Source organism: Nematolebias whitei, chromosome 21 (assembly GCF_014905685.2).
Source record: "Nematolebias whitei isolate Nwh7 chromosome 21, NemWhi1, whole genome shotgun sequence".
Lineage (NCBI taxonomy): Eukaryota > Metazoa > Chordata > Actinopteri > Cyprinodontiformes > Rivulidae > Nematolebias > Nematolebias whitei.
In genome coordinates this window covers 21,093,760-21,108,343 of record NC_056518.1, presented here as the reverse complement: position 1 = coordinate 21,108,343, position 14,584 = coordinate 21,093,760, and the positions used below count along the sequence as shown (strand labels likewise).

The following is a 14,584-nucleotide window of genomic DNA, read 5'->3' as shown; positions in this document are numbered from 1 at the left end:
TTTTTTTTTTTTTGTGGCTTAAAATTTTCTGTCTGTGTCACTTTTAACAAAATTGCTTCACGTATTTTGCTTCAAATCTAAAATGTTCTCTCACACGTATTGTTTGTATATAATAAAGGTAATAAAAATTCAAAGTTTTGTGGTTAATTTTGATATTTTTTTCCCCAACAGGATTTGGATTGTATTTGTATAAGGTCAAAAACCAGACACTCCAACTCCATGGGCTCCTAAAATAAATATTTTAAGGGGAAAACAATATTCTAACGACTTTTAATTCTCAGGGATTATAGTTTCCAATTCATGGCAAGGCCTCATATTTAACATAATATATTTTATATTCATAAATGTAATCTATTTGTGTATTGGGATGTTTAAATCTGATTAAACATTGCATCCATGCGGCAGTTTTGAGCTGCTGCTTTTGTGTTGACCAATATAAAAAAGAAAAACTTACCATATCTTCTAAATAAAAAATGTTTTAGATAATAAAAAAAATAAAATAAACACATTGTTGATGCATGTCATTTGAATCAGAGCACAAATCAGTTTTAATTTATTGAATTATTCTACCAAGATGCATTTCATTCAGACCATGTACAGAAATTCACATATGGAGTGACTATTAATTTCTTATATACATACTTTATCCTCAATAAAACACTTTCAAAACAAATCATCTGTGTATTTTAATATAAAACATGAACAAAATTAGGTCTGTCTGTGATCCATAAGTGAACACAATAAAACACAACATGAAAAGCTCTTTACTACAATAGTTTGTAAGTTGCTGAGGTAAAACACAACTGAAGCAAGTATTTACATTTAAAAAGCACGAGCAGAGCAGCTGCTTGTTCAGCTACGCCACTCCAGTTTGATGATGTCTCTGTTGCTGCATGTGATCCAGATGTTTCTGGTCCACGTTTCCATCAGAGAAAATTGCATTTTTTCAGAATTTGTTTGAGGCAAACAAATAAACAAACAAACAAAACACTCATATAGATGATTTCAGTTTGTTTCCTATCAGCAGAAAAGCTTGAAGTTTTCAGTTCTAAATGTTTGAAATCCAGCATCAACCAGTTTGATTTTATTTAAGTCTCTTTGGTCCAGTTCTACAGCTACTCCTGGTACTGCCTCTCTGTGGCAGTGAAGTAATCGTCCAACATATTTTTCAGGTGCTCAAACGTGGGTCTGTCTGCAGGTTTCTCCCTCCAGCATTCGTGCATGATGCTATAAAGCTCATCAGGGCAGTCCTCTGGTTTCGGCATCCTATAACCTGTCTCCAGGTTCTGGATTACCTCTGGGTTGGACATACCTGGACAACAGAGATCAAAATTAATGATAAATTAAAAACTAGTAAGAGGATAAAGAAAACAAGAGTGTTCCTAGGGGGAATGCACATCACCCTCCACCTTCCATGCCCGAGTTGATCTCGTGTAAAATTGTAAAAACTTGCAAGATGTTTTAGAGCTTGAAGTATGCACTAAGGATATCATAGCTAACTACCGCACCTGATTTTATATATGTAAAACTGAGTTGTAGTCATTTTGTGCTGCTATAGAGACAACAGAAAAGAAAACAAGAAAACAGTCACACCAACAGAAACAATATGACGTTTCACTAACGAGTGATTACCTGGGTAAGGAATGCGTCCATATGTTACAATTTCTGTGAGGAGAATCCCAAATGACCACACATCAGATTTTATGGAGAAAGTGCCATAGTTTATAGCTTCTGGTGCGGTCCATTTAATAGGAAACTTTGCACCTATAAAACAAAGCAAAACTTAATGTTTAGAAAGAAAAGACACGAAACAGCAACTTTGAATGAATGCAAACACATGAATCAAAATCTCTGTGTGTGTGTGGGAAATATGGGCACTGGAGGCGCTGCAGCACCCTCTGATGGATGTCAACAGGCATGTAGATCCAAATACATTGTTAAAATTTGAAATAAAAGAGGAATAAAACAGAGTTTATTAGTGTTGCATATGTTTGAATTCAATTAGTTGATCTTACTGAGTTTAGTAAATCTGATATAAACCAGCACTGTTATTGTTCATCTATGAGCTAAATATTTACAACTGCCTAAAACAAGTGTGGCCAGATTAGATTTGGGTTATAATTACAATCTTAAACGTTTTGCCTGTCCAAAATACACAGCATGTTTTGGAATGTTTAAATTCAGGCAATACAACAGGAAGGTCAAAGAGGAGATCTATGGATGCAGTTAGAGAGGACAAATGGATGTAGTTGGAGGACAGAGGACGCAGAGGACAAAGTAAGATGGAGGAGGATGTTTTTTTTTCCTTCTTGCTCTCAACGAAGGCGTACGCTTTTCCCTCCTGCTCCTTCCCTGCTTCTGTGAAGAGGTTTGTTTGGCAACTTTCACACTGTCCCATCTAGGACACAGTGTGAGATCTGATTTTTTTTTTACACCTCCTCTTCCCTCGTGTTTCTCTTTTCCTTATCTAAACGAAAAAAGCAGCGTCTCCCTTGAGGCCACAGCCTCAGACACCTCCGTCTCCCCATGTCTGTTTGTTTGTGTTTTACTTAGACGGGCTGTACTGAAATCTAATCTCGTTGTGCTTCGGTGCAATGTCAATAAAGCTTATTCTGATTCTGATGACTTACTGTGGCCACCCTTGAGACAACATGCAGTTCACTGCAAACATCTAGCCCATTTGAGTGTGTTTTACACATTAATGCAAATCATACAAATTTAAATATGCTCACAGCACCTTTCAATTGAGAAATGTAATCGCAGTGATGCATGTATAAATGAAAATGATGTGAAATATCAAGAAAATTGCTGTTACCTTCTCTGGCTGTGTATTCGTTGTTCTCTATGAGCCTCGCGAGGCCAAAATCTGCAATCTTACACGTGAGCTCATGCGAAACTAGAATATTTGCAGCTCGCAGGTCTCGATGGATGTAATTTTTCCTCTCGATAAACGCCATGCCGTCAGCCACCTGCAGAGGACAGCACATCATCAAGCAAGCCAAATAAAACAAAAAATAACAAAATGACTGTGAAGAAATCTGGACAGATGAACTCAAACCAGGGTGTATACCACTTCCCATAGGTTAATTACATCTACCCTTTACCCCTGATCTGTACTCCACCCAGATACAGCTGTGCTCTTCTTCATGACACAAAAAGCTGCATTCTTTTGCTTTTACCTGACTCATTTGTCTGTTTGTGTATCTGTCAGATGCTGCATGACTCATTTCAAATGGACCTCAAAGTGGAATCTGATGCTGATGAAGGAGGTAACTGAAGTGATAGAAAATTGATGATTTCCTCAAAATATTCCTGAAATTTCTTTGTGGAGTGTTTGTTTGAGCCCATCAGGTGTAAAAATGTGTCACGTACGTGTCATTGGCTGTGCTGTTTTTTCCAGAAACTTGAGATGTACATATATACGTTTGTGTATTTTGGAGCTAAACGTCGTCATAGTGCCCACCTTAAACCTGCTGATACATTCTTTTCTTTTTATTTGAGGAGGGAATAAATAATTTTGCACCTATAGCTAACATTAGATGAGAAAAAACAAAATTAACGTTGCCAGGAGACACTTCGACCTCAAACAATATCAGCACAACTTTTTTTTTTCGGTGAAATGTTCACCACACAGCTCTGCATAAGGTGTAGAACTTTGCACCGAGCTCTGAACGCGTCTGAGAGTTTGTCGACTGCAGATGAAGAGTCGTTTGTCGTAAGACGCTGAAACTTCAGTCTGTCTTCCTGTGGTTGGTTTAGTCATGGTTTAGTCATGCCCACAATACCTCATGAAGTTAAAGTTCTTCGGCATGTAAGAGTTTAAGACAGTTCCGGATTCCTCCATATGTAAGAATAAATTAGAAAAGGGTTAAGTATATTAAAATTTGCAATTAAACTGGCATGAAACCATTAGCTTAGCTTTGCAGTCAAATTATTCATATGAAAACAAAGCATAATGTGAAAATGTTCTACTTCCCAAACGCTTTTAAGCTCACATCCTGTTCTCACGTTTAGATTTGTCACTTTTTTCTATCTTAAACAGTCTCTTTTTTTTAACTTTCTAGTTTAACTGAAAAAAACAAGAAGAGACTCATAACTTAGTGAGCAGGATTTTAGCTATTATTTTAGTAACTTTGCAAAATTTGGAGATGCTAATCTGCATCAGGTTCCCTCATCATCTCTATCCCTTTTATTTCAGCTGATAGTTTGCACCCTTGCGAACAGCTTTACAGAGAAAAGTTCAAATTTCCATGAAGTAGAACTGTTTTATTTGTGTCTAGACCAAAATTAATCCAAAAGCACGTGCATTCCTGCACACGTACACGTCGAGTCTGCACATTTTACACGATTAGTGTTGAACGTAAGCCTCATTACAGCAGCTTATGACCCAGAAAGATCAGGCTCGGAGAAAAGGAGGAAAAAGAACAAACAGGGATCTAATAAAATGAGTAAAAGGAGTGTAATAGGAGTAAAAAAAGAGGAGTCTTGCCTGAGCTGACATGTCTATCAGAGTGTTCATGGGCAAACTCATTCCCTCCTGGGTTTTCAGGTAGTCCACCAGGCTGCCTGTAGAAAACATGCAGGATTTTATTGAAGCATTAAAACATTTTCAACCAGTGTTTATCATCACCAAATCATACTGGGACTGTGGTTTGTCTATAAAAGTGTTTGCACTAAACTTTTTGCCTTTTCGATTTTCCTTTGAGACATCCTCTTCAGTTTGGCGTGCAGATGCAACCTAGTTGCTCTTATGTAATGATTTTATAGATTCTGTTCCAACTTTCTCAGGACGTTGCCGATTTGAACAACAGCAGCCAAAAATGATAGTAGTTATAAAATGACTTGAGCAAAAATACCAAACACAAGTAATATTTTTAACTCGATGACAGCCGGAGACAAAAATACACCAGAATAGCAGCTCAAATCAGCGAACATGACAGTTTGAGGAAGTACCGGTAAACAAAACATCCATCAAATTGATGCAGAGTTTCTCACAATCAAAACTACAGTTGAGTTTGATTAATGCAGAATAATATGTGCAAATACTTTAAGGGAAATGACTGTGCCAGAGGTTTTTAGTCTTCTATTTAAATCCAGGAGTTTACGTTTGAAGTCTACAATCCTGAGCAGCGTTCTTTGACAAGGCCACAAAGAGAAAGTCAGGAAGGCACGCCTGTTATTTTCCTTCTTTCTTGTCGGGACAAATTGTAAAAGATGGGAACTTTAGTCATCCTTTCTCTCAAACACAGAAGCAACAATTGTGTCCTGTCCACACATGAATCAAAGAGTCAGAGAGACAAAGAGTCGGCCTGATGCAGAAACGCTGCTGCTGGTTCACAAGCCACTCACAGCCCATAATACAAAGGCGCGCCTTTCACTTCAGCTCTAAAGCTGCTGTTGTGTTTGTGACAGCATCGCTCGGTGCATTTTGCTCTTCTCGCTCACACCGAGAGGAATTATTAAAACATTTGAGCAAAACAGATGCATGATTGCTATAACCTGAATGGAGGTTTTTAGGCATATTGCACATTTATTGTGAAGAAAAAACTTGCATCCAGCTGCTATGGACTCATTTTATTACTATAAGTCACAAAAAAGGTGTTTTGTGATGAGAATAGATAAAAAAAAAAAAACGAGAAAGTGACAGAATTCATACTAAACTGCATTGTAACTATAATGTATTTTCTACGTAGCTGCAGTATGCGAAATGAAAACTCTGGAGAAGTGCCAGGGCTCAACCTCCTAAACAATAACACAACAATTCACCATCTCCTGTTTTAACACCCTTAGTCTCAGACCAGCAAAGAGAAACTTCCCCTGGTCGGTAAACACCGCTGACCTGGCTGGAGGGGTCTGGAAAAGAAGTGAAAGTTCATGTTTGTTTTGAAAGATTTCACCGCAGCGCAGGGAATTGCAAGAGGGGAGTGATGAGGGGAGGCTGGGCCTCTAACAGGAGCTTCATGTCCACTGGTTACAGTGGTTACAGTTTTATGGCTCATATCTGATGCCACAGAGCAAACACAAATAAAAGGAGAGCCTGCTGGGAAGGTGGGATAAAAAGACATTAAGTTCTTTCAGCACAATCACTGGAGTGAAAAGATTAGCTAATTATTTTTGTTCAAACTCGCGTTCAGAGTCCGATAACAGACGAACGTGTTTAATCCTGAGCATCTGTGACACATGTGCTAACAGAAATGATGAATGCAGACAAGCTGGGACTGATTTTATTTAAATTCACCTTTAAGAACCTAACATCATTATGCAATGTTATGGGAAATATATATTTTTTAAAAAGCTACCGTTTTCCATGTACTCTGTGATGATGAAGATGGGCTCCTGGGTGACGACGGCGAAGAGGCGGACGAGGTGACGATGCTGCAGGTTCTTCATCATGTTGGCTTCAGCCAGGAAGGCTTCCACTGACATCGTGCCAATCTTTAGATTCTTAATCGCCACCTTTCTGTCGTTGTTGTAGAGACCTGAATGGAAGGAACATGAATATAAATGTACCAGCAGCACGTTTGGGGATTGATTTAGTTTTAAAAGTTTGGTTAGAAACAAAAGATATTAAACACAAATCATAAGAAAATCTTCAAATATGCAACTTATCTCTGGTATTTTGTTCACGTCATACTTGTTGAACTCTTTTATTAGATCTGCTCTAATTTTAAACTTGTTACCTGAACTAAAGTGTTGTCTGTAATGATAACAACAACAATAATAATAATAATAATTATTATTATAAGATGAAGAACAAGAACAAGAGAAGAAAATTAAAACCAAGAAGAAGACAAAAATGAAAAAGACCAAGAACAAGAAGATTTTTTTTTATTTTTAACAAAACTTTATTTACACAATAAGTTAACAGTTTTAAAAAAAGGTGATCAGGACAAGCTTAAAATAAAGTATTCACATGAGGAGCTTGTTGTATTGTAGTTCTCCCTGATCAGAAATGGTGCATAAAACTTAAATCCCCACAGTTTCACAAAAATTCTCCAAGTGTCCAGTGTCTCTGTGGAAGCAAAACTCCAACGCCAGTCTGGCCTTGACGTTGCACTTCCACAAAGCCAAGGCATCAAGTTGAGGTTCAGCCTGCAGTTTGTCCCTGCGAGACAAGCAAACAGACATTTTTGCTTCGGCTACTAAAAAGTTTAAAGTTTGGGATTTAGACTTCATGGCTTTGCTGTAATGTACTCCATTAATAAAAACAGATTTGGTGAAAACTGTGTCAAAAAGGCTAAAAATCCTCGTCATTAGATTAAACAGAGCTTTCAGCTGTACAAAATCTGTAAAAACATGACAAACACTCTCAGACAAACTGCAAAAAGGAGACTCGTTTAAAACATCAGGATTGATGACAGACAAAAAAAAGAGTTTGTTGCAGTGGTGCCGTGAAGGATCCTCAAGAACAAGAAGAAGAACATCAAGAAGAAGAAGAAAAGAACAAAAAGAACAAGAAGAAGGCATACTACTGGCATTTTGTCATCACTAACTGCCTGGAAACTAATAATTTTTACTCAAATTTTGTAAGCTACAAAAAGTAAATACACTTTCCAAATGCAGATGTTTAACCCTCCTGCTGTCCTTGGGTCATGGGTCATTTTTACCCAAGGACATCAGCAGAATATAGCTAAAAAATACTGAACACATGATACTTTTTTTCACTGCATCTATTTAGTTTGCAGCTTTGTGAATAGCTTTGAATTTCCAACAAAGCAGCTCACAGAAAACGGTTTCACATAATTACATGTCGGCTGTAAAAAAACACAGAGGGAAGCTCACACCTCTTAAAAAATTTACTTGGACTGGTCGGCATCTCTCTGTACCAGCTCGTCCAAAAACAAAACAAAACACCTTTTAGAGAACGTGACGGCAACAGTTTTACTTTAAAGACATAAATATCTATAGTATGTTCAATTTTCCAGGAAATTATAAACTCGCATATGTAAAAAAACTGGCACAATTACATTTCAAACATGTGTTCCCATTACAGATATGGCCTATAATAATGCAGGATAAGTTACATCAAACTTTGTACAGAGTGTTCCTTCTTCAGTACACAGCTTTATGCCAACTCATCAAGCTGTTATTTCCTTTCTTGCCTCCCAAAGCAGCATGCATAATCATAAATGGATCAAACATGCGTTTTACTAATAACAGTTCCACATATCTTTGGTGCAAACAGAATCTCCAGAACACTGACGCTCACTCAGATCATCTCAACTGAAGCAACCGCTTTTTCCTTTCGTTCACTTAAAGCGTCTCTCATCGTGCATGAAGCAAAGCGATGTGGGGAACAAATCTTTATCTGCTGTTCAAAGAATTCTTTTCTCTGTCTGCTGCCGATAGTTTTTTTTATTTTAATTCTAATACAATAATGTGGTTCTTCTCATGTTAACCAGCAGCAGAAAGTCTTTCATAGCTGCTGACCAATGTTTGGATGGGGCCAGGGAAACAAACAGACATGCTGGACAAGACTGCAAATAGAAAGTGGCAGTGAAATGAGGGCAGGTTTCGCTTTTGTCCAGGGGTTTGTTTGGGAGGTTAAATGGTGCAGGCAAATGAGGATGGAAAATAGAGGGAAAATTACCCCTTCAGTTCAATAATAATGAGGTTGTGGCCTAACCAAAATGCTTGTGATCAGAACTTCTAGCCTTTTTGTTTAACCTTACATTGCACAATCATGTCCATGAAAGCGTGCTTAGGAGATAAATCCTCAGATCTATAATCTCTTCAGAAAGTTCAATTTCTAGTTGGAGCCGTGCTGCTTATTAGGGTTAATACCACACATCATTCTTTCGTTAACCAGCCCAAACAAGCCTACAATTAGGACTTTGCTTAGGAAACTCTTCTGCACACGCTGCAGAAAAAGCCCGGCTTCTGGCAGGCACAATGTCTAGCTTGCAACGAGGCTGGGCATCTGGGTTTTTCACATGTGCAAAAAAATAAAATTAAATAAAAAACTCCTGAGAACTGAAGTTAGAAGAAATAGAAAAAAACAGCTTACCCATCCAGACCTCTCCAAACTGGCCGGCTCCAAGCCTGCGCTCCAGTTTCAGGGACTCACGGGGAATCTCCCACTCGTCCTGCCACCAGGGTTTCTGTGGCGCCCTGGACTGGCAGGGCTTCACCAGGATTGTGCACAACCCGTCTGCTTCACCTGAACAAAAGAAAAGCTATTTAAAAAAATAAACAGCTGCAGGATCATTTTGCAATTATTTAGGCTGACTGGCAACAGGTCAGTGAGTACTGGGTGCAAAAAGAGCAGTTTATAGAAGCTGAAACTCTCAGAGGTAAAAATCATTTCAGATCATTTTAGATTTATGTTGCTCAACAGAAAGTTTAAACATTTTTGAACATCACATCACCCACAGTTCATAAAATAATCAAAAGACTTCAAAGATGTGGAGACATCTTTGTGAAAGTCAATGGATGCCTATCTTCAGGAGCTTCTGCATTAAAAACAGGTCTGGTTCTGTTTGAACATCACTTCATGAACTCAGGAACACTTCTATAAATCAATGTACATTCAGTTCGCTGTGCCATTCACAAATACTCTTTAAAGCTCTATCATACAAAGAAGAAGGCATATCTGAACGCCACCCCGAAACACTGCTCTCATCTCCGGGTTTAGATCTAGTTTAAAAAAGACTGAAGCCAAGTGAAAAATCTGTGGTCAGATGAATCAAATCAGAAATTATTTTGGGAATTAAATACACTACATAAAGAGGAGAGGGGTCATTCATCCTGTTACCCACACACAGTTCAAATGCTTGCCTCTCTGATGGTATAGGGGTGCATTAGTGAAGAGAATGTGCAGCTTACACATATGGAAGAGCACCATCAATGCAGAACAGGTTTTAAAACATCACGTGTTCCCGTCCAGATGACGAGAAGGCCTAGTATATTTCAGAAAGACAAAAGGAGCTGCACACACGTGAGTAATGCTGGACCAGCTCCTTCAGAGAGTTAAAGGAGATCTTGGATGTGATGTAGAAGCCACCATTGTCCATGTTGCGGATCCTGTAGTGCTTGACCCCTTCACCTGTGTTGTGGTCCAAATCCCTGATTGATAATGAGTATGACCCTGGAAATACAACAAAAAGGAAATCAGAAAAGTGCAGAAAAGCACCATACGTCTAAAGTTCAGCTCAGTTTTTGCAGCCTATAAGAATAAAGTGTTAACGGTGCTAAGGAGTCAGAATCTTAAGTGTTGGTGTGTTAAAGAAGGTTCTTTTTTTTTTGTTAAATTGTGCAAACATTATCACATGCCACATTTTGTGCTACTTATCCGGTGTAAACAGGTAAAAGTTTGAATCAGTCAAATGCAAGTCTCAACAAGTGTTTCAGATCTGCAGCAGGAAAAACAAAAAATAAACTAAAAAGATGAAGCAAACTTGGAACCAGGAAGTTGATTCTGGGAAATATAAGGAATGTAAAAGACGTACTTTGAGTGTGCAATATATGAGCATGCATCAGGAAATATATTAGCTGCTTTGGTTGTATCAAAATGTTCAAAACATAATTAAAACAAACGCTCCAGAGAGCATCTCACCTTTGCTTGTCTCACTCTCTCGAACCAGGAAGGAACCCTGCGTGTTCCCCGGAGCGAGGAGGAGCCTCATGGCATCATTTCTAGAAATGTTCGTGAAGAACCACCTGCAGCACAAACACGACAATCTTCACTCTCTGAGCGAAACCACTTCCCTTCCCCCAGGGACACGGCTCATGAGATGTTCAGACTTTATCAAGCTTCCTGTGTGACGTACGGCTCAGTCTCCATGGTGGTCATCGCAATGAAGTTGTATGGGATGTAGCCCCGCTGGCCTGTGGTGAGGGACTCGGCCATGTACCACTCTGGGTCATCCCTGGGGAAAATCACAGAAGAGACAGCATCACTATCATAAGTCTGTTTGTATATTCTGTTGCTTCAAAGCATCTCGGACTGGATTCACCATCAGAACACAGCAGCTCCTGCAACTATAGACCGATTCTTTGCAGCTTAAAATGCTTGAAATGAACCACATCACACTGAGCAGGCAGAAAAATCTGCATTCACTTCGGAGGAAATTAGGCTTACGACTAATTTTTATTCTTTGCCACATTATACACTCATTTGAAGCACAACAAAAGAAAATAATTTTATTCCAAACCATTTTTTGTTTTTGTTTCCATAAAAATCAACTATATTGTGTTAATCGATGTTATACAAACATTGATTACCATATTTGTCGGACTATAAGGCACACTTAAAATCCTTTAATTTTCTCAAGAATCGACAGTGAGCCTTATGTATTAATTCTGATTGTGATTATTGTGAATGAGTTGAATAAAGTTTGACTTATCTGACTGATTTGTTTCACTTCATGCGCCTTATAGTCCGAAAAATACGGTAATAGCAAAGTCTTGGATGTTTTACAAATTCTTTTTTTAGTTCTTAAATTTGACGTCAAATTTTATATACAGCAAGACATTTTTCATCTTAGTACACAATTAACTGTTATTTGTGAATTAATCTTAAAAAAATCAAATTTTGCTGTTCAAAAGTAATAAAAAAACACTTGAGCAGAATAAAACGAGTGCAAAAGTCTCAACGCGGATGACGTTTGTAGTCAAACTTGAATAAGATGGATGTCAAATAATTTTTGCACGCATCAGTGTCGAACAATATATCAGTACTTTAAATATTATAGAAACAAACAATTAGAATTTTGGCTTTATATGATGGTAAACAGAAGAACAGCATTGATTATTATTAACATTTACTAATAAAATGCAACTTTTCTACCACAAAAAATCGACTAAATCAAAAACACTATATTAATTTCCTATCAGATCTTGATTTATCAATAAAACGCAAGATTTTAAAAAAGGTATAACACACAAAATACATGTTGTCAATATTTATTTCACTCGAGTTTAAAACATTTTACTTCAACTTTGAAATAAAACTGTATAAACTACTATACTTTAGGTTTAAACCTAAATATTTCAAGTGAACTCCATTGTTTTTATTTGCTCTGGAGTTGTGGTTCAAATATGTGTCCCTATTTCAAGATTTAAAATTAGTCGTGACAAGTTATTGGTAATTTATGTTGAAAGAAAAGAAGAACTGACACATTTGGAAAATATGCAGATATGAAAAGACAAACATGCCTCCTGTCATTTTATATATTTTTTATTTTCCCAAATCATACAGCAAATATAACTGTGTGTTAACCTATTGTTAATATGCGCTCTATAATTATAATGGACAAACATAGATCAAGTTTGTGTTGACGCTTCTTTTCTTTTTGCAGTTTGTGTGTTTAAAAGCAGCTCACTTGTTGATGATCTTGAGCTTGTCTCCTTTCTCAAAGCCCAGGTCCCCCTCATGTTTAGGTTCGTAGCTGTAGATGGCCAATCTGATGTTATCTGAAACAAACAAGGCATTAAAAATTTAGGTTTGCTCCTATAATTAAAAAAAAAGTCAATTTTTTGTTTCTCTTTGTTGCATATTCTCAGTTTCTAGAGGTAAGATAAAGCTAAAACTACCTTGACCCCAACAACATAAAATTAAAGGAATAGTACATTTCTCCTCCTTTTAGTAGAAATGCTTGTTTTTTTTAAATAATTTCTGAAGCAGAGAGCAGTTCTCTTGACAATTTTGTTTCTAATAAGACTCAACACATTGAATGGTGCACAGAAATTGCTTGTCCTCTTGGAATGGGAACGTCAAACTGCAAATACAGAATGCTGATGCGGGACATGTGGGAAATGAGGCACCAAACGAACATAAATCTGCTTACCCTCGTGGTTTATCACGTTTTGCATGTAATGGTTTGTCGAATGATGCCAACAAAGGACAAGTTTGTCCCTAATGAGACCATTAAAAGCTCAGCAAATGGACAATACAAAGTATCATTATGGGCGTTTGTTAACCAGTGAGAAACTGGAGCACATTAGACACACAGTTCTCATGTTGGAGTAAGTGTAAAGGGAAAATTACATTGAAAACAGAAAGGTCAAGAAAGGTCAGTCTAACAGGAAGTGGGCAACTTTTTTTTTTCAAAGGTTCACACCAAGACATTTAAACTGCAATCCAAGGGCCACATAGAGAATTGGGAAACACATTTTCTTTATGACAGATAATCTAGAAGACCTTTGTCTTATTGTAACATAGCATGCTTTATAAATCATGTCTTTCCAATATCCTTTAGGAATATAAGACGTATTCTGTAAACTGGCTCTCGTGACAATATATTATACGTTAGCTTAATATGTTATATATGTTAGCATAAATATGCAAAACACACATATATATTTGTTTTTATAAGTCTTTAAGTTTCTATCTGGGTAGTTCTGGAAACACTGTCACTTCTTTTATTTTGTTTTTTTAAGTTTTACGTAAGATGTTTAATTTAAATTTCCTTAACTCTTGTTGATAAATTGATGGGTTTATTTTAATCAATCTATTAAATAATTTATTTTTTTTTTTAACTAAGGACATTGGGGGCCTGATGGAGATTGTCCAAGGGCCACTTTTGGCCCTCGGGCCTTAAGTTGCCCACATCTGGTCTAGAAGATTTAAGATGACAGAACTGAGATGTTGAACGACTTTATTTAAAGCTTTTAAAAATGTTCTGCGTTACTGAGTTAAACATTACATAATAAATGCTTTTTAATTAAAAATTTCTTTTTTCTGATAAAAAAAAGTAGTAAGTAGTTTACCTGGTAAAGGTGATGTCGGAGGTGAACTCTGTGATCCGTATGGAATAAGCTGATCTGTGTACTGCGAGGACAAGAAAACACTATTTTACATCCTTTTATTTAAATATAAAACAACATGAGATTTATGCTGTAAAACTTTATAAAACACATTCACAGTAACAGCACGGATCATGAGGGTAAAACGTAGGCGGTTATAGATTTTCCTACAGACACAAACATCTCACAGGTGGTTTTCTCCTTAATTCAAATCTAAAACGTCTGAGTCACAGTGAGGAAACAAACATCACTCAGGGAATCCTGTTTAGTTGCACAAAAGACAACTTCCCTCCTAGATATTATGCAAGTTATTCAGCTAAAGCCGCCAGCAAGTTGTACTTTATGATGTTTACAGAAATTACATAACAGAATGAATGGTGGGTTTATTTCATGGTCAAACCCCGGCTTTTCTGCAGTCAGCTTTTGTGTGTGTGACCATCAAGCAGTCATTCGCATTCAACCACAAAAGAACAACCAAAAACCATTCGTGTCGCATATTAAAAGACATCTAGACTGAGCTCTTACTGGGTTGCTGGACTGGGGGGGGATGGGACAGTTGCAGTGTTCGCAGACTTCATCCAAGTTCTCCATCCAGTCGCTGTCCGAGTCCGTGCTGCAGGAACAGCCCATCTTTTCTGCAATTTGGGAGAACGTAGCTCTCAGATACCCTCACGTTCTGCGTTTGTGCACAGTTTCCTAACATCAAAGGTGCATTTGACTTTGGAACGGTGAAAACGGCAGCGGATGAAAGAAAACGTTGTCGGCTTTTACAGAAAACTGTTAGTTAAACAGAGAATTAGGTGTAATATTAAACAGTTTCTTTAATGAAACGCCCCAG

The 14,584-nt window shown here is 37.4% G+C and overlaps 1 protein-coding gene across 1 annotated transcript; it reads right to left on the bottom strand.

Annotated features, from left to right (window-relative positions):
* Window positions 1–1,115: 1,115 nt before the first annotated feature.
* On the bottom strand, window positions 1,116–14,376 carry lck (LCK proto-oncogene, Src family tyrosine kinase). Its single transcript, XM_037694754.1, has 12 exons — window positions 14,272–14,376; window positions 13,711–13,771; window positions 12,324–12,414; window positions 10,770–10,868; window positions 10,556–10,659; window positions 9,938–10,087; window positions 9,008–9,160; window positions 6,300–6,479; window positions 4,490–4,566; window positions 2,816–2,969; window positions 1,633–1,764; window positions 1,116–1,312 (listed from the first exon to the last, which is right to left on the bottom strand). Exons 1-12 carry the CDS (start codon window positions 14,374–14,376, stop codon window positions 1,116–1,118), a joined length of 1,503 nt encoding a protein of 500 aa, XP_037550682.1.
* Window positions 14,377–14,584: the final 208 nt, after the last annotated feature.